Here is a 25,901-nt window from a genome sequence, read left to right as displayed (position 1 = left end):
CACTGACTGAAAGCACTTTTTCTAAGCTGGGTACCCGAGGTGGGCTCCTAAACTTAGATATCGCACACAATCTGAACAGCCCAATGGGGAATTGTAGTGTCCTCTAAACCAATAAATGGAACGATGTGAAACTATTGGGAATGAGCCAGTTGGATCTTGAGGAAGACAGCAATCGCAGAGCAGAGGTCTTCTTGGAAGATTATCTACAAAGGGAGGAAGGAGGTGGTTAACCTGCGCATATTCCCCCAATTTTCATCCTTCCTGCCTCTGAGGTCAGAAATCGCACTTGCTAGGCTCTTAAATCTATCCGGTCCTTACTCTCTTCTTTGCATCCATATCCCCGCCCCCAAGTCCTCTACTACCCAATGTGGAGTCTCGACTTGGCCCCCCAACTCCTGACCAAATCCGTTTCTTCGCTCGGCTGCATCTGCACCGCCCTTTCCCACTTGCTCCGCCAATCGCTTGTCTTGGTCCCGCCTCTTTCCGCTCGTCCTCTCTCACACCGTCAATCGTGCCTTATGTCCCGCCCTCTGACCGCTGAGTCCGCCAATCGCTGCCTTTGGGAAGTGTGGCCGGGTATCCTGAGGCCCTAGGGGTCGTGCCGGAGGCGGGTGGAGGCGGAAGTGGCGGCGCCGGGCTCCTGGAGTAGGAAGAAGCCGGGGCTGTAGCCGGAGTAGAGCGGCTGCTGGCCGAGGAGCAGGCGCGGCCGCGGCGCCATATTGCGGCCCTGAGCGGCCACGACCAAGTCATGGCCGAGACCTACGGTGAGGATTCTGGGCGTAAGCTGCGGTCGGGTGTCCGGGCCCAGGAAGGATGCGGCCTGCGGGAGTGGGGCGGGGCTTTAGTCAGGGGGCGGGGTCTGGTTATGGGCAGGGCCTAGTGGGTGCTGGGCGGGGTTTAGTGGGTCTGAGGCTGAGCTTAATCGATTTGGGCGGGGCCTGCGGGTCTGGTTACGGGTTTAATAGTTTGGGGCGGGAATTGAGGGAGGCCTGGCATTATGGATCAGGTGGCTTTGAGGGAGAGGGTGGGCCTTAAAACGTCGGGGCGGAGCCTGCGTGGTTGGGGCAGGGCTGAATAGCAGGGATCGAGTTTGATGGGCTAAGGGTTTCCTGCAGGGATGCTCTGGACCCTGTGACTGCTCTGGCTTGAGAGGTCTGGAATAGGGTTGGGGATGAGTTGTCTTTGAATTATGGGGTGGGACTAGTGGCAAGGGGTGGGCCTCAAGCTTGAGAATAGGGGCAGGGCCTTGGGTAGAGGGAAAGGAAGGAGGGACTTAGAATTGGAAAATCAGGATGGATGGATAGGAGGTGGGAGGACAGGGTGCAGTAGAAACATCACTGGTTTAGGAGTCAGAGGGAGCAGCATTCATTCAACAAATAGAGAAAAGCATAGGCAACAAGTGCAAAGACCCTGAGGCCGGAAGCAGCTTGTCATCTTCAGGGAGTAGACGGAAAGCCAGAGGCTAGAGTGGAATTAATGAGTCAGAGCGGTAGCAGGTGAAGTCATGAGGGGCAAGGGTGATATTGTAGTCCTTTTTTTTTTTTTTTTTTTAAATGTTCCCAGTAGGCTGAATGCTATGCTACCAACATAGCAGAAAAAAACCTATTGGCGAAATGTTTTGTGGTCATGTCCACGGCAAATGAGGAGATTGTAGTCCTTGATAAAAGAGGCCTTAGCAATGTAATAGCTAAGATCTTGGACTCTGGAGCCAGTTGGCCTGGGTTTGAATACCCGCTTTGCCTAGCTGGGGAGCCTTGGGCAAGAGAGTTAACCTTTCTGGCCTCAGTTTCCTCATCTGGGAAATGGGATAATTATTAGTACAACTCCCTCATAGAGTTTTCCCGAGGATTAAGGGAGTTGTTGATGTAGGTAAAGAACTTTAGAACTGTGTCTGGTACATGGTAAGCGTTATATAAGAATTTTCTATTATTATTGTTACCCACTACTCTGCTTGTGTTTGTTTCTCTCCCTGTAACTGTAATGGCCTCTTGGTTTCCATATTTTCTCCTGTATGTTTCTCTCTGTCTGGATTTTCCTGATTCTGGCTCCATCTGCTCAGACTTTCTCTTCAAGTTCCTGGTGATTGGCAGTGCAGGAACTGGCAAATCATGTCTTCTTCATCAGTTCATTGAGAATAAATGTGAGTGTCTGGGAGTGGTCCCGGGAGCACTGAATGATGGGCATGGGCATGTTGTGAATAAGTGGGCAATGGTTGGATGGACAGGGGCAGAACTGCCCATAGATATACTCCAGTGCTGGCTGCCTGGTTCTTGCTGTGGTGTATGATCTTTGCTAGTTCCTCCTTGAGCCTCAGTCTCCCCAGGAACGGGAACGGGTTGAGGGGGCCTTGGAGGACAGGGAATCCTCTGAGCCCCTGCACTGCCTCTTTTTGCCCTCCCACTACTCCCAGTTAAACAGGACTCCAACCACACGATCGGAGTGGAATTCGGATCCCGGGTAGTTAACGTGGGTGGGAAGACTGTGAAACTGCAGATTTGGGACACAGCTGGCCAGGAGCGGTTTCGGTAAGTGGGCTGGGCTCCCAAGGAGAGAGAGAGTGGGGGTGGGGTTAGGGGTGGGGGAGGAGAGAGGAGAGGAAATGGGAGAGAGAGGTGTGCAGAGACACTTGGAGATACAATGATAGAGCAAGAGGATACTGAGAGGGCAGGCAAGGCAGAAGGAGGGAGACAGACTGAGTAGCAAGTACAGACAGCCAAGTGGAGGAGGAGCCTGGAGAGAGGATGACAGAGACAGTGAGAGAAACAGACTGAGAAAGGAGCATAATAAAGGGTGAGAGAGCCAGGGAGAGACCAAGCCTGAAGAGAAAGATACCTGGGGTGGGCATCAGAGGGTAGAGATGGAAAGAGAGTGACTAAAACAGAAAGAGAAAGGGACACTTGAAAGAGATAAACAGAGAAGGAGAGAGAAAGAGAGAGACCGAGAAGAAGAGAAAGATAACTGAGATGAGACAGAGAACAAAGACAGGGAAAGGGGGACAGGAATAGCAGAGAGAGTAACGAATAGTTACTCAGTGCACAGTATGTCTTCAGGAAATGTCTGGAGAAAGGTGATAGACATATAGAAACCCTGAGTCTGAGGAAGAGACAGAAGAGAAACAAGAAGAAGAGCTGCTAAGTTCATCGTCGTGTGTTAGTTTACTGTGTGAGGTGCACAGACGCCAGGCCAGAGACAGAGGGCGAAGGAAAGACAGGTGTGCGACACAAACTGGGTTTGCAGTAAGTGCTCAATAAATGCTGCGGAATGATTGCATGAGTTCTAGAGGACCCAGACTGGTGGCACAGGGAGATGCAGACAGTTGGCCACACTGGGAAGGGGGCCTCCCCCAGACACAGCAGAAGAGGGATAAGCAGGTGTAGTTGCATAGCATCTGGTCAGGACTAGGCACAAGGGAGATGACAGAAAATGTGAGTATGAATGAGACAGAGACAGAAACAGAGATTTAAACACACACACACACACACACACACACACACACACACACACACACACACACACCAGAGACAGAAAGACCAATGAAGGAATACAGAAAGACAGGGACACAGGAGAGTCAAAGACAGAGAAAGACTAAGGGGCAAACAAAATGCTAAGTGATATAGAGGTTGAGGGAGATAGAGACTGTGAGACAGAGAGGCATTGTAGTGAGACCAGATCATGCCAAGTTTTGGGGGAAGGGCAGGCAGTGAAGGGAGCCTCCAAACCACCAGTCTCTCTGCAGAGGGGGGCAGTCTTGGGGCAGACCCCAGCCTCTGAGGTGACTGGGTCCCCCTGGCCCCCAGGTCTGTGACACGGAGTTATTACCGAGGGGCAGCTGGAGCCCTGCTGGTGTACGACATCACCAGGTAGGTGTACGAAATGGATGGGGTAGGATCTGGGTGGCCCCTCTCCTGCACCTACCTCCCTTCTTTTTCTTCTCCACAGCCGGGAGACTTACAACTCGCTGGCTGCTTGGCTGACAGACGCCCGCACGCTGGCTAGCCCCAACATCGTGGTCATCCTCTGCGGCAACAAGAAGGACCTGGACCTGGAGCGTGAGGTTACTTTCCTGGAGGCCTCCCGCTTTGCCCAGGAGAACGGTGAGAGCCATAGGGTGAGCGACAGGGACGGGAACAGTCCACTGGGGCCGTGGACCTTCTGGCTCTCTCTGGCCGTGTCCAGCAGGAGAATGTGGAGGTTTAGAGAGGTCTGCGTTCAAATGTGAGTGTTGCCACATGTATATCATGTGACTGCTCTGGTCCTCAGTTTCCTTGTCTAGAAAGTGGGGCTCACAATGTTTCTGTCTCACATTCCACATGATGGTTAAGGGGCATGGTTCATGGAAAGCCTTCAGCACCCCCTGGATGGAGTGGGTACTTGATAATGCTGGCTGCTAAGAAGGTTTCAACCACCATGGCGAGGGCACAGGGTATTGGTGTAAGCTAGAAACTGCAAACTCCAACGGTCCTAGGGGACAGGCATGTTTTGTGATGAAAGGAGATAGGTTGGGGTTGACCATGTTAGCAGGCACTGGCATCATTGGTGTGTACAAGACTGACAGCCTGTTAAAAGGAATGCAAGTACAAACCCATTTGAAAATATTGTGTGGGCCAAATGTCTGCTGGCTTAGGGACTGTCCATGTTCTTCCAGTTTGTAACCTCCAGGTTTAGAGGAGGTTTTGCCATCAGAAAGATGTGGGTTTCAATCCTGGCTCTTAATTTACTTTGAGGCCTTGTCATATGACTGATGGGTGAACTGTAGTGGACCTGGGCCTTGCTAGATGGCGCTAAGGACACGGTGATGATGACAGCATGGGCCTGGCTCACAGTCCAGTGTGGGGTAGGTGGGCAAGCAAGTGCATTTCCACACAGTGATAACCCAGAGGGGTCAGGACCAGGCTGGGGGAGACACAGGGGCCCATGGGAGCCTGAGGAGGCACCTGACCCATCCTGGGAGGTCAGGGAGGACTCTCTGGGGCACCTCCTGTAGTGAGACCAGATCATGCCAAGATCATGTGTGATCTGAGCTCTGAAGGAAGAGCTAGGTGAGTACCTGGGGAGAAGGGCATTCATGGCAGGGAAATGGTGTGTATGAAGGCCAGGAGTGAGGGCAAAGGTGGCACGTTTGAGGAACAGAATGAGAGGCAGCAGGTCAGGGTTGGAGTAGAGGATGGGGATTGACTGAGGTCCTGACCTGAGCGTCTGCCCCCAGAACTAATGTTCCTGGAAACCAGTGCTCTCACAGGGGAGAACGTGGAGGAGGCTTTCCTGAAGTGTGCCCGCACCATCCTGAACAAGATCGACTCAGGTGAGGCACAGACTGACCAGAGTGGGAGTGGGAGTGGCAGGTAGGGGCCAGAGGTTTCCAAGGGACCCATCCTGACCTCTCCCCTCGCTCCCAGGTGAGCTCGACCCGGAGAGGATGGGCTCAGGCATTCAGTACGGTGATGCTTCCCTTCGCCAGCTGCGGCAGCCTCGGAGTGCCCAGGCCGTGGCCCCACAGCCCTGTGGCTGCTGAGACCTGCGGAGCCAGGTGGGATACTGGGGACTCAGGGACTGCAGGGGTGGTCTCCTGGCAAGGGGGAGTATGGAACAGCGACAGAGACACAGAAAAGGAAAGGTGACAAGAGAAACAGCGAAAGAAAAATGCAAAAACACGAGTTAAAGGAACCATCTTCCTGGCCAGGGGAAGTCTGGCCTGGATCTCTGACCCTCCCATTATATTTCATGAAATATTCATTGAGCATCTACTATGTGTCAGGCCCTGTTCAAGTCACTCATGAAACACAAAATCCCTGCCTTCAGCCCAGCCAGCATGGCTCAGTGGTTGGGCATTGACCTATGAACCAGGAGGTCATGGTTCGATTCCCGGTCAGGGCACATGCCCAGGCTGTGGGCTAGATTCCCAGTGTGGGGTGTGCAGGAGACAGCCGATCGATGATTCTCTTTCATCTCTGAAATCAATAAAAATGTATTTAAAAAAATCCCTGCCTTCATGGAGGAGACAGACAATAAATAAGATACATAAGTAAATTATATAGTCATTAGGGAGATAAGAGCTATGCAGGGCAAGGAGGGGTGTGGGGTGCGGAATGGAATTTTGAACAGGAAGATAAGGGATAAGGCAAGGCCCTACTGAGAAGATGACATTTTTTTTTTAAATCCTCAACCAAGGATATTTTTTCCATTGATTTTTCTAGAGAGAGTGGAGGGGACGGAAGAGGGGGTGAGAGAGAGAGAGAAACCTTGATGTGAGAGAGAGACATTGACTGGTTGCCTCCCTCACCTGCCCCAACCTAGCTGGGGAGTGAACTTGAAACCCAGATATGTGCCCTTGACTGGGAATCAAACCTGAGACCTTTTGGTCTTTGGGCTGATGTTCTGACTACTGAGCAAACCGACCAGGGAGAGAAGGTGATATTTGGGCAAAGACTCAAAGAAGGTAAGGGAGGCCCTGGCCGGCTTGGCTCAGTGGATAGCGCGTCAGCCTGCGTACCGATGGGTCCCGGGTTCGATTCCGGCCAAGGGCACATGCCTGGGTTGCGGGCTCGATCCCCAGTAGCGGGTGTGCAGGAGGCAGCCGATCAGTGATTTTCTATCATCATTGATGTTTCTATCTCTCCTTCTCCCTTCCTCTCTGAAATCAATAAAGAAATATATTAAAAAAAAAAAAAAGAAGGTAAGGGAGGAGGTTATATGGGGATTTGGGGAAAGAGTGTTCTAGGCAGAAAACAGCTAGTGCAAAGGCCCTGTGGCAATGCTATGCCTGGCATGAGTAGAGAAGACCAAGGAGGCTAATGTGGCTGGAGTGGAGTGTGTGTGTATGTGTGTGTGCATGTGTGTGTTGAGGGGGTGGTATGGTATAGCAGGAGATGAGGTCCGAAGTGCAGGGAAACAGATGAATTAGGGTCTTCTGAGCCACAGGGAGGACTCTGGCTTATACACTGGATGGGGTGGGAACCATAGGAGGGTTCTGAGCAGAGGAGGGATGGGATCTGATTCGGGTGTTCATAGGGTCCCTCTTACTACATATAGTGGGGGACTGTGTGGAGGGCGTGACCTGGAAGACCAGTGAGCAGGCTACTGCAAAGTGAAGGTGAGAGATGATGGTGGACAATACCATCATCTGGGAGGAAGGGGGGCAGAGAAGGTATTTAGGTGTATATAGGTTCTGTATCCTCCCTGGTTTCTGTCTCCAGTCTTGTGCCCTCTTAATGTAGCCATTGGGTCTTTCTAAAGCACATCCTATCCTGTCTCTCTTGCTTACAACCATTCATGGCTTCCAGGGTCCATGAGATATAGCTGAGGCTCCTCAGCCTGGTGTTTGACTCTGCATCTCTTTCCTGCTTCAACTTGCATCTCTTTCCACCTCTCAGGCCACTGTAGCCACACTAAAGTTTTTTCTATATTTCTGGGTCTTTGCTCATTTTGCTGCTTCTGCCAGGCACACTGTTCCTTCCCTCTTTTCCATACTAACTTCCTCCCTCTCCTTCAGGAAGCCGTGTTTGTTCCAAACGACTTGACAGGCTTGCAAGATCCTATAGGATTTGGTCCCATCCTGACTTCTCTAGGGGTGTGAATGTCTTCCCAGTGCTGCTCCCTCTGCACTTCAGGCCCATTTCCCCTCCCAGCCATTGGCAGTTCCAGAGTGGCTGTGGGGGAACAGGGTTATACTGGATAGGCTTTGAAGGCAAAACCAAAATGATTTCCTGATGAGTGCATATGGAATTTGAGAGAGAGGAGTCCTGGGTAAGTTCCTTGGGTAGTGCTCTTTTTTCCATCCAGGCCTTTCCATCTGCTGTGCCTCGGTTGGGTGCGCCTGTCCTCTGGCCTCCTTTCTTACACCAACTCCTATTCTTTTTCTTCCTTTTATCCCTTGAAAGACTCTGGCTATGCAGAAATGAATGAGTATACTCTTCCCCCCAGGGCTTAGCCCAGGGTTTGCTCTCAGGGAATCAAATATAGTAAGATGATGTTTTTTCACTTTGTTGACTGCAATCTGTTGGAGGAAATATATGTTGATCTAATACAGGCACACACATATAAAACTGAAACACATGTTTTCTTAGCACCGATATTCTTTTTTTTTTTAATTGTGGTGATATTCACATAAGATAAATCTAGCCATCTGAAAGTGTGTCATTCAGTACTTTCACAAGATTGTGCAACTACCACCTCTGTCTAGTTCCAAAACATTTCATTACCTTAAAAGGAAACTCCGTACCCACTAAACAGTCACTCCTCGTTCTCTCCAGCCTCTGGCACCCACTTATCTGCTTTGTATCTCCATGGACCAATATCCTATATCATAACAGCCAAATATGCTAAGTGTCCGACCTTTCGACCAATTGCAGTGATGTGCACTGACCACCAGGGGGCAGACGCTCCGACTGGTAGGTTTGCTTGCTGCTGGGGTCTGGCAGATCCGGACTGGGCAAGACAGGCTGGACATACCTTGGAGCCCTCCCTCGATCCCTACCCGGCCCCATCGTGCACCGGTGGGGCCCCTTGGCCTGGCCTGCACCCTCTCGCAATCCAGGACCCCTCAGGGGATGTTGGAGAGCCGGTTTTGGCCCTATCCCCACAGGCCAGGCCGAGGGACCCCACCCGAACACCCGGGCCTCTAGTTATTACATATGATGCACTCCGATATTTTCTATGTATTCCATTTTATTCTTAAAAAAATGTTTTTATTGATTTTAGAGAGAGAGAAGGGAGAGGGATAGAGAGATAGAAACATTAATGAGAAAGACACATGGATCGGCTGCCTCCTGCATCCCCCCTCCTGGGGATTGAGCCTGAAACCGGAAATCGAAATGGAGACCTCTTGGTTTATGGGTTGATGCTCAACCATTGAGCAACACTGGCTGGACTCTATTTTCTTCTTTTTCAATCAAAGATTAGTCAAGGCCCACCAAACTGATTTCCCATCCCATTAATCCAGTGTTGCACATTGGAATCACCTGGAGATCTTTAAAAGCTACTGATGCCTGGGCCTCCCCCCAAAGATTCTGAAGTGATTTCAGGATTCCTGGAAGCTCCCAGGCATTGATATCTGTAACAGAGCAAGAACCACTGACTGAATGTGTATCCTCAGTTTAGAAAGCCCTAGAATAAGACCTGGAGTCAGGATGATCCAGGACTGTAGAAGTTACATAGAGATACAAAGGTGGGGACATGAAATTTAGACACTGAGCTACCTTTTTACAGACTCAAGGAGACAGCTCTCTGAGGAAACAAGGAGAAACTCTCACAGAGAATGCCACAAATTACATGCAGATGAGAAATAGAAAGTCAGATAATGTAGAAACTCCTGGAGAGAGAGAAAGGTATGGAGAGACAGACACTGATAGGAGGGCACAAAGATACCCAGAAATGAGACAGACACACCAGCTGGACAGAGCCAGGATCCTTCCAGTTCACCTCACACTTTTCTTTCAGCTCACCTGTTCTCCAGGACCAGCCCTGTCCTTCTGACTGGGGTCCAGACCTAGGCCCTGGGAGGCCAAGTCCCTCACCTGGCCCCAGAGAAGCTGTCCTGACACCTGTTCCCCCTCCCTGGCCTGGTTGGGCCTGGCTGAGGGGCAAGACTGAGCCACGGGGGAGGGGGGAATCCATACCTGCTGCTGCTTCCTCTGTTTTGGCTACCCTCTATCCCCCTTGAACTCCTAACCATTCTCAAAGAGTTCCCAAAGCCTGTGACCAGGGCCATTGGCCCCAGCTCCCCCGGCCCTGCCATTGCGAGTACGAATTATTTATTACCTGAAGGCTTACTTCTCCACTCCCATAAAGCATTGTTTATACCTGTGTCTTGGCCTTCATCATTTTGGGATGGCAGGGAGGGAGGGGAGGCAGAAGAGGTATCTAATGGAAGAATGAGTATCATCGTGTTTGGGGCCACGTTTCTGGATCAGACATGGTGTGGAGGTACACCATGACTCCATGACTCAGGTAGGTGCCTGTTAACGAGGGAGTCTGTCACTGTGTGCACATTTGGTGACAATGTGCGCTGGAGGCCCACATATATAACACTGATGTCCCTGTGTGCCATTATTGATGGTATCTGTCGGAATATGTGCTGCTTGTGTGTGTGGCACTGTTGTTTGTGATAATTCTGTGTCCTTAGTGATTGTATTTATGAGGCTCTTTGGGACATCGAACAACATGAATAAGAATTTAGGCCTGTGGGTGAATCCTATACATGCCTGATGCCTGAAAGCCTGGGTAGTGCCTAACTTGCATGAGTGCCTCTTAGGTCTTTGTGTGTGTGTGTGTGTAAATACATTTTTTATTGATTTCAGAGAGGGAGAGAAAGAAACATCAATGATGAGAGAATCATTGATTGGCCACCTCCTGCACGCCCCTCACTGGGGACGGAGCCCACAACCAGCACATGTGCCCTGACTAGGAATCAAACGGTGACTTCCTGGTTCATAAGTCTGTGCTCAACCACTAAGCCATGCACGGCAGTCTTTGTGTGTTTTGATGTGAATTTGAGTCCGTTGATACCTGTATGTGACCGTGAACCCTTTCTGTGTGTATGTGGGGCTTTGTGCAACCTGGACTCAAGTGCATACTGAATCCAGCCCAGTATATTATCTTGTGTCCAGGTGAACCTAGGACACTCATGCTATGCCAGGGACAGATAAGTCCCCTCCGGACACTCCCAACTGCTTAACCGCCCTCAAGTCTGCTTTAACCCACACAGGGAAGGCCTGCGTCTCTGTTCCACCTAGCCAGGGGATGGGGGCATTTAAGTGGACCTCCCTTCCGTCTGGATGTGTCAACCTCCAACACAATCCTCCCAGGCTCAGTCGCCTAAAATGTTCTTAAAAGACAAGGCTGTCATGCAAACATCTCTGCGTGGCTTTCCTGGGTTACTTCATTCTGACTCGAACACTTGTTGCGAGGGGACAGGGCGGAATGGGTTATCATCCCTTCTAGTCTGAGATCCCTCCCCTCAAGGACATTCCGCACTGCTTTCCTCCGTTACATAAAGGCCTTATGTAAATTATTGCTGGCATATTCATTTACATATATTTCCCAATTACCTGCGCCGACATTTCTCAATATCTCATCCCTATTCTTGAGCTGTGAGAAGGTGGAGCTGTCCATGTAAAAGACATCGATCTTTGCGTGGCACATCCCGACCGGATACTCATTCCGCAGCGTTCTCGGCTCTGAGAAGATGGGCTTGTCCATGTAAATAGCATTATTTACATATTCCCCCATGTCATTCGCATGTCAGCAGAAACTTCCCCGATTCAGCCCTTTCTAAATCCGAGCCTCCTCTCGCGAAAAGGGGGCGGGGCGTAGAATGCAAATGAGCCTCGTGTCGGCCGGCCCCCCTCCCCTTTTTAGAGTGTGGCTGTTGTGAACGCCCATGCCCCGCCTCCCGCGGCTCGCGCCTGCGCACCGTCTCCTCGGCCCGGGCGCGGTCACGTACCCTCCCGGAGAGGCGGGGGCGGAGCGTCAGGGGCGGTGGGGGCGGGGTATGGCGAGCTGTGCGGCGCAGGGCGGCTGGAACAAACGGCGGCGCCGGGGTCGGAGGAAAAAGCTCGGTGAGGAGAGCTCGGGGAGGGAAGGGAGCGGGCGGAGAGGGCGCGGGAGTCGGGGCGCCGGCGCGAGCCGGGCAGGGCGTGGGGGCGCGCTCCGGCCCGCGGTGGCGGAGCTCGGCCACCCTGGGGAGGAGGAATGGGGGTGGGGCGTGGGGGAGGGATCGCGCGACGGGCACGTTGAGTGCCTGCCGTGGCGCTGGTTGAGGTGGCAGCGGGGAGCGCGAGCCTGGCCGGGGGGAGGGGAGTGGGCAGGGGTCCGAGCGGCGCTCAGGCCCGACCTCCGTCGCCAGCTGCGCCCCGACGGGGCCGCCGTGCTCGCAGCGACGGGAGTTGGTTGGTAGGGGGCGCTCGTTTCCCCTAGTCCGGTCCCCGGTGCGTGAACCCTATCCGCCCTTCCCTGTCGCTGGGGAGCCCTCCTCCTGCGACTCCCTTCCGTCCGTCAGTCTGTCTCAGGACCTCCCTTCCGTCTGGATGTGTGTCAGCCCCCAGCAGGCTTCCTCTCGTTGGGGTAAGGTCGACCCCTCCACCCCGGTCTGTCCGGTGTCTTAGGCCCTCCCTCCCAGCGTTTCCCCGGCTTTTCTGTCTGCCCCCCCTCACACCCCCCGCCCTCTGTTTTCTTTGTCTCTGGACTCCCCAGTTTCCTCTGCCTGTGGACCCCCACATTCCCTCTGTGTGTCTCTGGAACTCCCAGGCGGATCCCCCTGTTCGTCTCTATTCCCCACTCCCTCACGGTCCTTTTCTACTCAGGCCCCTCCCTCTTCTCTGTCCGTCTGTCCCACCTGAGGTGGTTCTCTCCCCTGACCCCGCAGTCCTCTGTCTTGGGTCATCTACCAGCTTTACTCCTCCACCTGTCCCCCCTGACTCTTATCTGTCAGTGACTCCCCCCCAAATTCCAGGGGTCTTCACCCCCTAGTTGGCTCCGTTTTTTTGGTCTCAACTGTCAAGTTTGTCTGCCTTTCTACTGCCCCTCCACCCTCCACCCTTTCCCCAGCCAGCCTGCCTCTAGGTCCTGAAACATTTTTTTTTTTTTAATCTCTTTCTCCAGTAACCCTGACAGGTCCCTTCCCAAGCCCCTAGGGACAGCAGAGGACTTGGGGACCAGCGAGCACCCCCAGGGCACAAGAAGAGCTGCTGCCACCTGCCCTGCCTCACCCTGCCCCACGCCAGGCCCGGCCAGCCCTGCCACCCCGGCCCCCAGCTGCATCAAGTGGAGGAGGAGGAGGCAGCGGAGGAGGGTGGCACCATGGGCCCAGGCCGTGCCCTCCATGCCAGGGGGATGAAGACGCTGCTGCCATGGACAGCCCGTGCCAGCCCCAATCCCTGAGTCAGGCTCTCTCTCAGTTGCCGGGTTCTGTGTCAGAGCCTTTGGAGCCTGGCCGGTCCAGGATGGGGGTGGAGAGCTACCTGCCATGTCCCCTGCTACCCTCCTACCACCGTCCAGGAGCACCTGCTGAGGCCTCAGCAGGCAGTATCCCCAGAGCCTCAGCCACTTCCACCTCAGCCAGCACCCTGCTGGAGGGCTTTGGTGGGCAGGGTGGTGGCGAGCTGCAGCCACTGCAGAGTGAGGGTGCTGCGGCACTGGTCACTAAGGGGTGCCAGCGACTAGCAGCTCAGGGTGCCCGGCCTGAGGCCCCCAAGCGGAAATGGGCAGAGGATGGTGGGGATGCCCCCGCACCCAGCAAGCGGCCCTGGGCCAGGCAGGAGAACCAGGAGGCGGAGGGGGAGGGTGGCCTGGGCTGCAGCAATGGCGATAGCCATGGCCAAGGTGAGGCCAGTGCCCGCTTGAGGGCAGAGGAGCTTCCTGCTGCACCTGAGCGCCTGGCTCTGGACTACATCGTGCCCTGCATGCGGTACTATGGCATCTGTGTCAAGGACAGCTTCCTGGGGGCGGCGCTGGGTGGCCGCGTGTTGGCTGAGGTAGAGGCCCTGAAGCGGGGCGGGCGCCTGCGTGATGGGCAGCTGGTGAGCCAGCGGGCTATCCCACCACGCAGCATCCGCGGGGACCAGATCGCCTGGGTGGAAGGCCACGAGCCAGGCTGCCGAAGCATCGGGGCCCTCATGACCCACGTGGACGCTGTGATCCGGCACTGCACCGGGCGGCTGGGCGGCTACGTCATCAATGGGCGCACCAAGGTAAGGCTGCCCAGCACACAGTCATTGGATGCCTCATCATCTGAGCACCAGTGGGTTTGGAGACACTTCTGGGGTCACAGAAGGGTTTAGGCAGCTTCAGCGGAGGGACTGTTAGAATTTGCTTTGGGCTTTCACTCCCTATGGGGACTCTAGAGGTCTGTGTGCTTTCTCCCTCTGGGCCATAGCTTGTGCACCTATAAACCGGGGTTTTGTGCTTTTTGATCTTACCAGGGGTTCTCTTGAACATTCATAGCCCCACACATGTGCATGGGCCATGGTGGGGTTCACAGGCTCCTGATGTCTGTTCATGGGCCCCAGACCAAGAGCAGCCCGTAGAGATGTCCCTGTCCGCATCCTTTTCTGGTCCCCCATCCTTTCATCTGTCACTATCTGCTGGCTTGTCTGTCTAATTCATTCTGTCCCCGTTGTCTCTGGCTGCCCACTCGGCCTCCCAGCCAGGAGAACCAGGAGGTGGAGGGCGGCGGGTGGCAATAGGTCAGTGCCAGGCTGAGGGAGGAGGTGCTGCCTGCCGCTCCTGGTGCTGGACTGTATTGTGCTCTGTGTGCAATAGTGTGGTATCCGCGTCGAGGACAGCTTCCTGGAGGTGGCCTTGGGTAGCTACGTGCTGGCTGGGGTGGTGGTCCTGTCCTCATCGTTCCCATTTCACCCCATCCTAGTCCCTGTTCTCCATCCGATCTGTCCTATCTGCCCATCACCGTATCCCTGTCCGGCTCAGATCTGTTCCTGACGACCTGCCTTTGTGTCTCTTCTTGGTCCCTTTTTCTTTAGTAGTTATTAATATTTTTAGGGCCCTGAGCCTTTTTCAGAATCTGCCATTTTACATCATTTTCTTAAGGAAAATGCTGATTTGGTTGGAGTTTATGGAGTCAGGGCCTCCTGGGCCTCCAGCTGCCCATTCTAGAATCTGGGCCAGGAGCTCTGCCCTGGACAATGGTCCATAGGGCCTTTCAGGCCTGCTGACACGATACTGCTCTTCATGGAGGGGTGTGAGGGCCCTGGCCTTGAGCCCAAGGCTGGGTGTAGATTGGACAAGGCTCTGTAGGGAGTGCCCACTGCACAATACCAGTGATGCCTGGCTGATGGCACAGGCTGGCTGTATTCTGCCCTTTGGGCATGAAGTCCTGCGCCTGATGTCCCTCCCTTCTTTCTTAGATCACATCTCCCATTCTGCCCCTGTGCAGCGTCTCTCTCGGGCTAGAGCTGGCTCCGGAACCAGGCCTCCCCTGGGGCCAAGGCCAGTATCCTCTCCACCCCAGCTGGAACTTGTCCTACTTCCCTCTCCCTCCGGTTACTTGATAGCTGGAGAGCCAGAGGCGGCCCCTCCCTGGGCTCGCTGGAGAGATTAGTGGGAGTTTCCCTGACCACAGGGTGCTCAGCAGCCTCACCTCAGGCTTCCCCATCCTTGCAGGTGGGGGTGGACCACAAGAGCTGAATGGCCCAGGGCGGGACACTTCTCTGAGCCCTTGCTCATCCACAGGATAGGAAAACCAGGTTAAGCCTCCAACTAGTCTGTGATGTTTGAGGAGGGCAGGGTAGGGTGGAAGGGACAGATCTCTTCCCTTTTGGTGCCTTGGATGTGGTTGTAGGTAGGGCCCTGGCTAGAATTGGGGGTGGGGGGTCTTTTTAGCCCTAGGTGACTCTTAGGAGGTAAACCAGGGAAGTATTATCCTGGGAGGTAAGCCAGGCTGGACTGAGAAGGGAGGGGAGGAGCCAACCCAATCACTGAGTTCCTCTCAGACCCTCCCCTGCCCCAAAGAGACAACCACTCCAGGCTTCCAGCTTTCAAAGGGCTCCCTCCCCAGGCTCTGCAGGGAGACAGTGCAGGGTGCTGGGATGGGTGGCCACAGTGGTGGGGGGCACTGATTGCTCTATCATTCTGAGTGGAGCGCCTGTGTTCTCCTGTCTTCCCTCCTCTTCCTCTCTAGTCCCTTTGCTCAGTTGGCCTGTAGGTGGGAGAGAGTTGACTCCCACTGGCATCTGGGACGACCAGAGGGCCTGGCTGCTTTGATTTGCCCCTTTAAGAGCAGCTCGGGGTTGGGGCCTGCTGTCATTGGCTCAGCCTCCAGCTTCTGATTTGAGTGTGTGAGTGTGTGTGGTGGGGCTCTGGGCACATCGTTACCAATAGGCTTTAACTCTTCTGTTTCCTGGCTCTGATCCCAGCTGTCCCTTCCCTGAGGTGGAAGGTGAGGAGCAGATTTCCACATTTCCGTGTCACTTTGCTTGTCCCTTTCCCTTGGGGGGGAGGAAGTAGATGCTTCTCTGGGGCCAGAGTAGGCTTCCATCCTCCACTCCTGTGGTGTGTGTATGTGGGGAGAAGCGGGCCTTAAAGGGCCTGTTTCTGTGCCCAGCCTTCGTGTACAAATCCTGTTCCATGCCAGACTCCAGAGGGTGTCCCTGCTCCACGGTGGGAGGTCCTGAGTGCGGTGCACAGGGCAGGAGGCTGAAGGCCCTGAGGCCCAGAGGAATGCTTTCGGGCAGGAGCTTCTCCTGGGCACTGGGAGACGGGCTGCCCTGGGGCTGCCCTGGGGCTGCCTGTTGGGCCAGTACTAGGTAAACAAGTACCTGTGTTGATTTCACCTCCTGAGGGATGGAGTGGAAAATCAGCCCGAGCACTCCACGCAGGCCCAGAGGCCTTGGGATGAGGGTGGCCTGGGCAGGGAACAGTCAGGAGGCGGAGAGGGTGGAGCAGAGTGAGCGGTGGCTGGTGTCCTTGGAGGCTGTGGTCAGGAATTTGTATTTTTTTAAAAATATATTTTTATTGATTTCAGAGAAGAAGGGGAGAGAGAGAGAAATAGAAACATCAATGGTGAGAGAGAATCACTGATTGGCTGCCTCCTGCAAGCCTCCTACTGGCGGTCGAGCCTGCAACCCAGGCATGTGCCCTTGACTGGAATCGAACCCGAGACCTTTCAGTCTACAGGCTGAGCCAAACCAGCTAGGGCAAGAGTTTGTGTATTTTATTTTTTCTGGATGCAGTGGGTACTTGAAGGGATTTGAACAAGGAAGAGCTGAAGAAAAAGGCCTCTGGCGGCTGTACGGGGATGGCTTGTTGGGGAAGAGGTTGCAGCTCTGGACCTTTCCCCACCCTCTCCTCCTGCACGACCAGCAAAATCTCTGCTTGGGTTCTAACTGGGGAGGCCTTGCCCGTCCCTAATTAGTGACTCACTGATTCCAGGCCGCCTGGCCCACAGCTTGCTCTTTCCTCCTGGCGAGGTGCTTGCTCAGAGCGCTGACCCATGTGTGGAGTGAACAGTGCAAAGAAGGTACTCCTGAACCTGGGGCCTGCTCACTGCTATGCCCTGGTGCCGCCAGAAGGAAGAGTGCTCTCCACTGCCTTACCCGGTGGCAGCTCTTCTGGCCTCTTTCCTAGGGCAGGTGCTGAGGTGGATCGGGTGCACGTGTTTCATGCAGAGTGGTGTGCATCCATGCTGGGTGAGCCCTGGGAGTGGTGTGTTGGGAGGAGGCCTTGGCAAGCTGTTTTAGCATCAGACACTGACCCTCTTTTGTTGTTGTTAATCCTCACCTGAGAATATTTTCCCCATTGACTTTTAGAGAGAGTGGAAGTGAGGGGGAGAGACACACAGAGAGACAGACACATGGATTGGTTGCCTCTTGCACACACACTAACCCGGAGCCCGGAATTGAGCCTGCAACCAAGGTACATGCCCTTGACTGGAATCCAACCTGGGACCCTTCAGTTCACAGGTCGAGGCTTTAACCACTGATCCTTTTGATCAGGAATGTTTATCTCAGGGCTGTCTTCCCCTGTGTGCCCTATAGGTACAGCTGAGTGTTAGTGGAGTAGCAGCCAGCAGTCTGATCTGGCCTCTGTGGGTCAAGGTGTCAAGACAGATGGTCCCCAGCTGGGGAGGAGCTGGAGGGTCTTCATGTCAGTGCTTCCTTATTTGCCTCATGCAGCCCTTTTAGTGGCTTTGGGCAGAGGGTAGGACTGGGACTTTTTTAAAAAATGTGATTTCAGCCTGTGCTTTGGCTTTCTATCATGTGGCAGGCACTTGGTGCCTTCTCATTTATATCTTGTTCAGCTCCCACAACAACCTGTGAAATAGCTGTCAGTTGCATGTCATGGATGAGGAACCGGAGACCCCTCCCCCTCCCCGTTCCCCTGACATCACAGCTCATGTGGCAGCTCTAAGATGAACCTGTGTGTTAGGTCTGTAGGGACACCTGGGCCCTTTTCCTCATACCACATCCACCTTTTCCCTCAGTTCCTTGATGAGAAAAATAGGCCCCAAGTGGCTAGGCCCAGGCCTCAGCTTGGTCAGGGCTGGCCAGGGCAGGGGCAGCTGTCAGGGAGAGGAGGTGAGAACTTTGTGGCTAGACCTGTGCACACAGAAACCTGCACAAGACCCTGAATTAGTCCTAACTATTAGATCTGTGTGGTCAGGAACCTCCAGCGTTAGATTCTCAGAGGGGTTGATGCCATTGCTGTAAACAGAGCGGGTATTGTTAGCCCCATTTTACAGATGAGGCAGTTGAGCCTGCTAAGGTGATAGGACTATCTAGGGCTACCCTGCTAGTTATCCTTGGAGTTGGGATTAGATCTCAGGTTCTAGTCACACTCTAGGTTTCCACACTTGTTTAAATATGTAGGAGACATAATTTACTTAGCAGGCATGCTTTGTGGTCAGGCGCAGTGGTTCTCAACATTGCTATGCATTAGAATTACCTGGGGAACCTTTAAAAATTCCAGGCTCCGCATACATGAGAACTTTTAAGGTGGGCCTGGGCATCAGTGTCCCAGGTGGTTACACTGCAGCCAAGGGCGAGAACCCCCGGTGTGGGCTATGAAGCCACATCGCTGCATGCCAGAAAATGCTGACACTGGTTTTATTCTGCTGAAATTTCTGAGGTGGGGTCTGGTTATCTTTAAAAAATGAAACCCTCAGCTCCTCATTGAGCCCCTTCTGGGTGCCGGCTCTAGGCGTAGTGGTGTGGTGGTGGTGGTGGTGGTGGTGGTGGTGGTGGTGGTGGTGGTGGTGGTGTGTGGTGTGGTGTGGTGTGTGTGTGATGGGTTGTTGAGGCACTGGAACTGTAGTTTCTGGTGGATGGGGGTTTGGCTAAAAAAGGTAAAAGTGTGTGTGAGTGTGTGAGTGTGTGTGTGTGTGTGTGTGTGAGTGTGTGTGTGGGCTGTTGAGGCCCTGGAGCTGTGGTTTCTGGTGGATGGGGGCTTGGCTAAAAAAGGTGAAAGTTTGGACACCTGAGTCAGAGATGAGCAGGGAGAGTTGAGAAAGAGGAGGTAATGGCTGCTTCCCCAAATGTCTCTGCTTAGCCCCAGTAAACTACTTCAATCTGTCTCTGCCAGGCCATGGTGGCGTGTTATCCAGGCAATGGGCTGGGGTACGTGAGGCACGTTGACAATCCCCACGGTGATGGGCGCTGCATCACATGTATCTATTACCTGAATCAGAACTGGGACATCAAGGTAGGGTGTGGGGGTGGGGATGGGGGGGTATGGTGTGCATCCACTTGGGTTTCCACTTCCAGCTCAGCCTAACCTTCTCTGGTTCCTCTTCTCTACCCACCTGGGGGTGGGGCAATCTGGCCCCTGGCTCCTCCTGGAGAATGGCACCTCCTTTCCAGCTGTGTGGTAGCAAAGGCCCCTCCTTCGAGGAATGGTGCAGTCCGCCCAGGCCCTGGCATAATGAATCCTCCCCTCTATTTCCTCTCTTCTTTAGTAGTTTCCTGCCCATCTCCATGGTAATGCAGATTCTAGGTTGGGATTCATTTTTAAGAGGCTGAATGGTGGGAGGGAGTGCTGTGTGCAGCTGCTATGCCCCTGGTGGGCTCCTGGGGACAGTAAGTGCCAGCCTCCTGCTTCAACCTCTGGTCTGCCCTCAGGTGCATGGCGGCCTGCTGCAGATCTTCCCTGAGGGCCGGCCTGTGGTAGCCAACATTGAGCCACTCTTTGACCGGCTGCTTATTTTCTGGTCTGACCGGCGGAACCCCCACGAGGTGAAACCAGCCTATGCCACCAGGTATGCCCCATACTCTGGGATGTGCTCAGGAATTCCCCCTGCATGACTGGGACACGATGAAGTACTGAGAGGGGACCTAGGTGGGAACAGAACCAGGCTCAGGGCAGGCTCTAGTGTCACTGTGGATGTGGTGGCTGGAACTGAAGAAAAGTGATCTCTAACTGCCCTCCAACACTGCTCTGGTCCTCAGGTACGCCATCACTGTCTGGTATTTTGATGCCAAGGAGCGAGCTGCAGCCAAAGACAAGTATCAGCTAGGTACCCGCATCCCAAATGGTGTCCCCTCCCTCAAGTCCTTCCTATTCCACAACTTCACCAGGGCTCTAGCCATCTCATCCACTTCAGTTTTTTACTAAGTTCCGCTGCGTTTTTCCTTACCTCTGCCCACCTTTCCTAGTCAGCCACTCTCCTGGTTACCCCAGCATGAGCCCCATCTCTTCTGGTCCTTTCCTCCCCTTCCCAGCTTTTTCATAGCCTCTTAGTCCTGTCCCTGCTGACTCATTATCTCCTGTCCCCCTCCCTCCCACCAGCATCGGGACAGAAAGGTGTTCAAGTACCTGTATCTCAGCCGACTACGCCCACCTAGTGGCCAACCCCAGAGCTGCATGGACAGACAACTTGCCTTGATTTCAGGAGAGCCCTGGGCTGGTGCTGCCTGGCCAGCGGCCTACCGGTCTCGGTGCCTGCTCCTACCCGCCACCGCTGCTGCTTCCGACTTTGCCTATGTCCTGCCTGGTGTGGAGGGTTCCCTTAGTTGCTGAGGACCAAGGAGGGGAGAGACCTGTGCTGCCCTGTGATGGGACCTGGGTTGTGACCTGGGCAGGGGCCAGTACCGGGGGGCTACCTTTACTGGAGCTGGGGGCCTGTGTCTTGCCCTGTCTAGTCGTGCCCCTCTCAGGTGTGGAGAGCTGGAAGGGGGCATTATCATCTCCCACCAGGATGCAGAATTTGGGATTGAGGTGAGTCATGGCCTCTTGCTGGCAAAGGTTTGTAGGGGGAGTACCTGCAAGCCCCCTCACTCCTCCAGCTTAGAATGTGAAATGACTCCCAACCCTCTTGGCCATGGCACCCTTTGGACTAGGCTGCCGCTGCTTGGGCAGGTAAAAGGTGCTGGGAGGAGTATGGGTGTGAAAGTCCTGTCAGCCAAGAAATAAAAGTTTACCTCAGAGCTGCACATGTCTGACTCCCCCTCTTCCTCTTGGCAAGGACATGCCTCCATCTGCAATTCATGGCCTTTGTTAAACAAAGGGGTAAGAAGGTCTGAGAGTCAGTGAGCAGAGGGTGGCTGAGTCGGACCTCAGGGGGGCACCAGGTAGAACTGGAAAGTGAAGGGGCCATTACCAAGGCCTGGTGCACTGCAGGGTGAGGTCCTTGGTGGGGCTCCCCACAGGGAGCGGACAGAACCGCTGCAGAATGGTGGTGAGGAAGAGGAGGGTCTCTGATCAGGCCAGGCCTGCACCCAGTACATCCACTTTCCTGGGGACACAGATTAAGGGTAAGCACCCCATGTATCCTAGGGTCTGCCCAAGCTGGCCCCCTTTCTGTGTGGCCCATAACTGGGGCAAAGGGCATGAAGAAACTGGCCCTTATCCAGAAAGTTGGTGGAGTTGAAACAGTATGGATTCTTGAATTGGATAGGGTCCCATGTGCAGACACACAAGCAGAGAAATCATGAAGGTGCCCTAAAGGGAATGTGCAAGTGCCCATGAACTTGGCAAGATTGCCTTTCGTTGCCTTTCATGTAGAAGCCACTGGGAAGGGGAGCTTTATTTCTTGCTCCCAGGACTGCACATACGCTCATGTCTGCTAATCTCAGTGAACAGGAGCTCCCCAGCCCTGTGCACAATCCCCAAGCTCGGTGAACAGCTTGGGCAGAAAGTGGCCATGCAGGTGGGCATTGCAGGTAAGGCACACGACAGTCCCAACGTTAGTCCTGGCTCTTCTGCCACAGTGTGTTCGTGTGGGGCAACCTTGGGAAGCGTGCCAGACCTACCGTGGTGTCCACCTTCACCTGCATGTGGTCTGGGTCCAATGAAGTGTGTGAGACACACACACACATACCCACTCCCCATCCCTAGCCATCCCTAAACCCTAACCCTCTCCACTTGGGCTTTCCTGCTGGCATACATGCCACCTCTGGGAACTTGAGAAGGGGGAGAAGCCAATAGGTCAGGGTGGTGCTTGTGGTCTCTCTGCTGCTGAAGAAAAGGTAATGTATGGTCACCACCAAAGTTTCCTCCTGGAAGTAACTCTGAGTCTGTTCCTGCGAACAGAGGAGAGGGCTGCTGCTGAGTGCTAGGCGCCTCGTTGTGGGTGGCATGGGTGGAGTTTAGGATAGCAGGGGCCTGCACCTTATCCATTTGATCTAGGAAGCAATCCATGAAATCATGAAGCTCCTTGAAGTTTCGGTGGTGTAGGCCAGGGAGCCCGTCCAGGAGGGAGGGTAAAATGTATACCTCGGGACAGGATCTCAATAGGACGAGCAAGACAGTTTCCCTACGGGGAGATTGGACCTTGATGTCATAAATTCTATAACTTCTATTCCAAGATTCTGAGTCCTCTTCTAATGATCCACTCTAGGTAGTTTTATGTACTCAGCATTTGGCATAGGTTGGGCTCTCGCCCATCTGGAACTCATGATGCGAAAGTTGTCATTGTGCCAAGACCGGTTTGGCTTGGTGGATGGAGCGTCGGCCTGCGGAAGTGAAAGGTCCCAGGTTTGATTCCGGTCGGGGGCATGTGCCTGGGTTGTGGGCATATCCCCGGTGGGAGATGTGCAGGAGGCAGCTGGTCGATGTTTCTCTCTCTCATCGATGTTTCTGACTCTCTGTCTCTCTCCCTTCCTCTCTGTTAAAAATCAATAAAATATATTTAAAAAAAAAAAAAAAAAAAGAAAGTTGTCATTGAAGTCCAGAAGCCTCAGAAACTCTGGATCTTTGTAGCCATAGTGGTTCCCAAGACCAGGAAACGTAACATTAGATACATGGGCATTATCTAGTAGCCGCCAGGTTCTAACAGGCTCCTGGTAGTGAGAACACAACCAGGTTATAAAGCTGCCTCCAGCTAGCTCTTGGACTTACTGGCTTTTTTCCACTCAGCGGCCTCTCCCGACCATTGGCTACACCTACACCAGGCTCCTCTCCGAACAGGCTGCAGCACTGGTGGCTCAAATTTGCCAAGCAAACAAGCCACCTCCAGGACAGGCCTCCATCGCGGGGGTACCCAGCCCATTTAAGCACTCGAGTGTGAATTTGCTCAGCGTCCTCCAGGGCAGCCCCATAGAAAACACAGTGCCTGGCCTGGCAGGTGTGGCTCAGTGGTTGAGCGTGAACCCATGAACCAAGAGGTCACTGGTTCTAGTCCCAGTTGGGGCATATGCCGGGGTTGCTGGCTCTATCCCCAGTACAGGGCATGCAGGAGACAGCCGATTGATGTTTCTATCTCCCTCTCTTCTCTCTGATATCAATGAAAATATATTTTAAAAGGAAGGAGACCTGATGCCTGGGGGTAGGGCAGAAGGGGGCGGCCTGGGAGCTGGCCTTGGCCCTCCTCCAGCCAGAGGCCGACTCCCTGGTATCCCTTGGCTCAGCTGCTTTTCCAGACCTCTTGGCTGCCATCCCAGCCTTCCCCACCCTCTCTCTACATTGGTCCCACCTCTGCTGGTCCCCATCCCTGACCAATGTTTGCTCTGTGGCTCTTCTATTGCTGCTGGAGGAACCAGCCCCCGAACTGGACCCTACACTTTAGCTCCGCCCCACCTCGCCATTTGCGCTCCTGAACATTGATTCTCTGCTAGGCCCCGCCCCCTTTCGTTGCCCCCTCCCCTTTATCGCCCTGACCCGGTGCCCAGGCCTGCTCTTCCGCCTCCCAGCCTCACTTTCTGGGAAGCGTTTAATGATTGCTATGGCCCTAGCCAGTTTGGCTCAGTGGATAGAGCATCGGCCTGCGGACTGAAGGGTCCGGAATGGGGCACGGGCCTCAGTTGCAGGCTCCATCCGGCCCTGGTGGGGCTCCTGTGGGAGGCCACCGACAGCTGTGTCTATGTTTCTTTCTCTCCCCTCCCGTCCACTGTAAAAGTCAATGGAAATATAGCCTCGGTTGAGGATTAACACAAAAAATAAAGACTGCAATGGCCCTGTGGCCAGAAGGTACCCGCCGGCAGCTCGGATGCGCCCCCCAGCGCTGCGTGGCCGCACAGCACCACTGCGGGCGCGGCCCCGCCGCACTGTGAACCGGCCTGAGGCCGGAGATACACGGAGCGGTGCTCAGCGGGTCCTGGGGAGCTCCTCCCCCGCCACCCCCAGACCCCAGAGCCGGCCCACAGCTCCTTCCTCCTCCAGACCCTGGAGTTCCCGTCTCAGCCTCTCATTCCAGGCTCAGGAGTTCACATCGCCAGCTTCTTCCCTCAGGCCCAGGAGTCCAGGCTCCCGCTTTCTCCTTCCCTCAGGATCTAGGAGTCCAGTTCCCAGGCCCCTGCACCCACAGAACTAGGCATCTGGACCCTCAGTATCCCCGCCCCCCTCAGTGCTGAACCAGGAGAACCTCCGCTCCCCTCTCCCCACTCATTGCTCAGGCTCCTCCCTCAGGGCCCAGGAATGGGGTTGGGGATAGGGTAGTGCAACTCCGCCTTTAACCTGGAGCTCAGGCCCACTGTCCCCCTTCCCTCGAGATCTGACTCCCCCACCCGACCCCGCTCCTCTTCCCAGACTACCAGCAGTCCAGGCCCCAGCCTCCCGCCCCACCCAATGTCCTTTCTCTGAACGCCGCAACCTTTCATCGAGCCCTCAGCTGCCTTCATTCAGAGAACCAGGAGCTCCAGCTCCCAGCCCCACCTCCACGAATCCAGAATTCTGTACCAGCACCCACTGTCAGCACTGCCTCTAGACTAGAGGCAAGGTCTGTCCGGGCTCCAGCAGCTGCAAGCTCCCCGGCAGGGGAAGAAGCGTGGGCGGGGTGGGGGTGGGGTAGGCGAGGGGGTTGTGGGCGGGCTCTGTCAGTGCTCGCACTTCAGCCTCGCCTGCCTGCCGAGCGCCAGCAGCAGGAGTAGCAACAGCAGCGCTGGGATTCTTGTGGTCACGGTGCCCTCATCTTCCATGCCTGCGCCCTTGGATGGAGGGGCGGGGGGGGGGGGGGGCGGGAGGGCGGGGCGTCTGTGACTGCTTCTTCCCCAGATTCCCCGATCCAAGGTCATCCCACCTCAGCCCTAGCACTGCTGTATCCTACACTTGGCCTTTATTTGTATTATTTGTAATTGGTTTTAGAGAGAGAGGAAGGGAGAGGGAGAGAGAGAGAGACATCTATGAAAGATAACATCCATGGGCTGCCTCCTGCACGTCCCCTGCTGGGGCCCAGCCTCAACCCAAGCATGTGCCCTGACCAGGAATACAACCCCTAGGTGCATGGGTTGATGCTCAACCACTGAGCCACACTGCTGGGCCTTAAATTTTTTTTTTTTTAATCCGATGAGAGAGAGAGAGAGAGATGAATGTGAGAGAAAAACATCGATAAGTTGCCTCCCATATGAGCCCTGATCAGGGATAGAACCCACCACCTGAGTATGTGCCCTGATCAGAAATGGAACCCGAGACCTTTTGATGTGCCAGACCACGCTCCAACCAACGGAGCCACATCAGCCAGGGCTGCCTGGCCTTTCTGTACCAGCCTCAGTCTGCCCTATTTGGCAACTTTCATGCACCAGCATTTCTGTGTCATTACATTGCACTTTCTGAGCCTTTAGCACCTTTGGGTCCGTCTTAATTTGGCCTGTAGGAGTGCATTCTTGAATCTTCCTGAGCCCATGACCCCTGAATACTGTACGCTGTACAGATATGCAGTGATGACCGATGTCTAGGTCAACAATAGACCACGTATACAGCGGTGGTCCCACAGGATTATAATGGAGCTGGGAAATCCTGTTGCCTAGTGATGCCGTAGCCGTGGTAAGGTCATAGCTCAACCCACTGCTCACATGTTTGTGGTGATGTTGGTGTAAACAAACCTGCACTGCCAGCTGTATAAAAATATAGCACGTATAATTATGTTCAGAACTTAATCCTTAATGATGGTTATAAATGACCAAATTACTGATTTGTGCATTTACTACACTATACTTTTAAAAATCATTAATTTAGAGTGCACACTTTCAACTTTAAAAAGTTTGCTGTACCCTTAGCTGGTTTTTCTCAGTGGATAGAGTGTG

The 25,901-nt window shown here is 54.1% G+C and overlaps 2 protein-coding genes across 6 annotated transcripts; both read left to right on the top strand.

Moving 5' to 3' along the window:
- Nucleotides 1–533: 533 nt before the first annotated feature.
- On the top strand, nt 534–9,803 carry RAB4B (RAB4B, member RAS oncogene family). The gene is made up of 8 exons (XM_059666499.1): nt 534–764; nt 2,060–2,140; nt 2,411–2,525; nt 3,798–3,860; nt 3,940–4,094; nt 5,207–5,302; nt 5,397–5,527; nt 9,436–9,803. The coding sequence occupies exons 1-7, from the start codon at nt 749–751 to the stop codon at nt 5,510–5,512; spliced, it is 642 nt and encodes a 213-aa protein (XP_059522482.1). The 5' UTR covers nt 534–748; the 3' UTR covers nt 5,513–5,527; nt 9,436–9,803.
- Nucleotides 9,804–11,410: 1,607 nt separating this feature from the next.
- On the top strand, nt 11,411–20,876 carry EGLN2 (egl-9 family hypoxia inducible factor 2). Of its 5 annotated transcripts, XM_059666486.1 has the most exons (7): nt 11,506–11,555; nt 11,996–12,060; nt 12,598–13,685; nt 19,030–19,149; nt 19,566–19,702; nt 19,893–19,960; nt 20,233–20,876. In XM_059666486.1, the coding sequence occupies exons 3-7, from the start codon at nt 12,846–12,848 to the stop codon at nt 20,286–20,288; spliced, it is 1,221 nt and encodes a 406-aa protein (XP_059522469.1). In that variant the 5' UTR covers nt 11,506–11,555; nt 11,996–12,060; nt 12,598–12,845; the 3' UTR covers nt 20,289–20,876. The 5 variants fall into 5 exon arrangements, with proteins under 5 accessions (XP_059522471.1, XP_059522470.1, XP_059522467.1 ...); XM_059666484.1 differs by lacking the exon at nt 11,996–12,060 and having other exon boundaries at nt 11,412–11,555; XM_059666485.1 differs by lacking the exon at nt 11,506–11,555 and having other exon boundaries at nt 11,843–12,060.
- Nucleotides 20,877–25,901: the final 5,025 nt, after the last annotated feature.

This window comes from Myotis daubentonii, chromosome 15, assembly GCF_963259705.1.
Source record: "Myotis daubentonii chromosome 15, mMyoDau2.1, whole genome shotgun sequence".
Classification (NCBI taxonomy): domain Eukaryota; kingdom Metazoa; phylum Chordata; class Mammalia; order Chiroptera; family Vespertilionidae; genus Myotis; species Myotis daubentonii.
This window is presented reverse-complemented; position numbering and strand designations above follow the sequence as displayed.

Coding starts and splice junctions, on each gene's coding strand:
- EGLN2 (XM_059666484.1), top strand. CDS start 12,846: ATGGACAGCCCGTGCCAGCCCCAATCCCTGAGTCAGGCTCTCTCTCAG. Junction 13,686..19,029: donor TCATCAATGGGCGCACCAAG/GTAAGGCTGCCC, acceptor TGTCTCTGCCAG/GCCATGGTGGCGTGTTATCC. Junction 19,703..19,892: donor AAACCAGCCTATGCCACCAG/GTATGCCCCATA, acceptor TCTGGTCCTCAG/GTACGCCATCACTGTCTGGT.
- RAB4B (XM_059666499.1), top strand. Junction 2,141..2,410: donor TCAGTTCATTGAGAATAAAT/GTGAGTGTCTGG, acceptor CACTACTCCCAG/TTAAACAGGACTCCAACCAC. Junction 3,861..3,939: donor CTGGTGTACGACATCACCAG/GTAGGTGTACGA, acceptor TCTTCTCCACAG/CCGGGAGACTTACAACTCGC.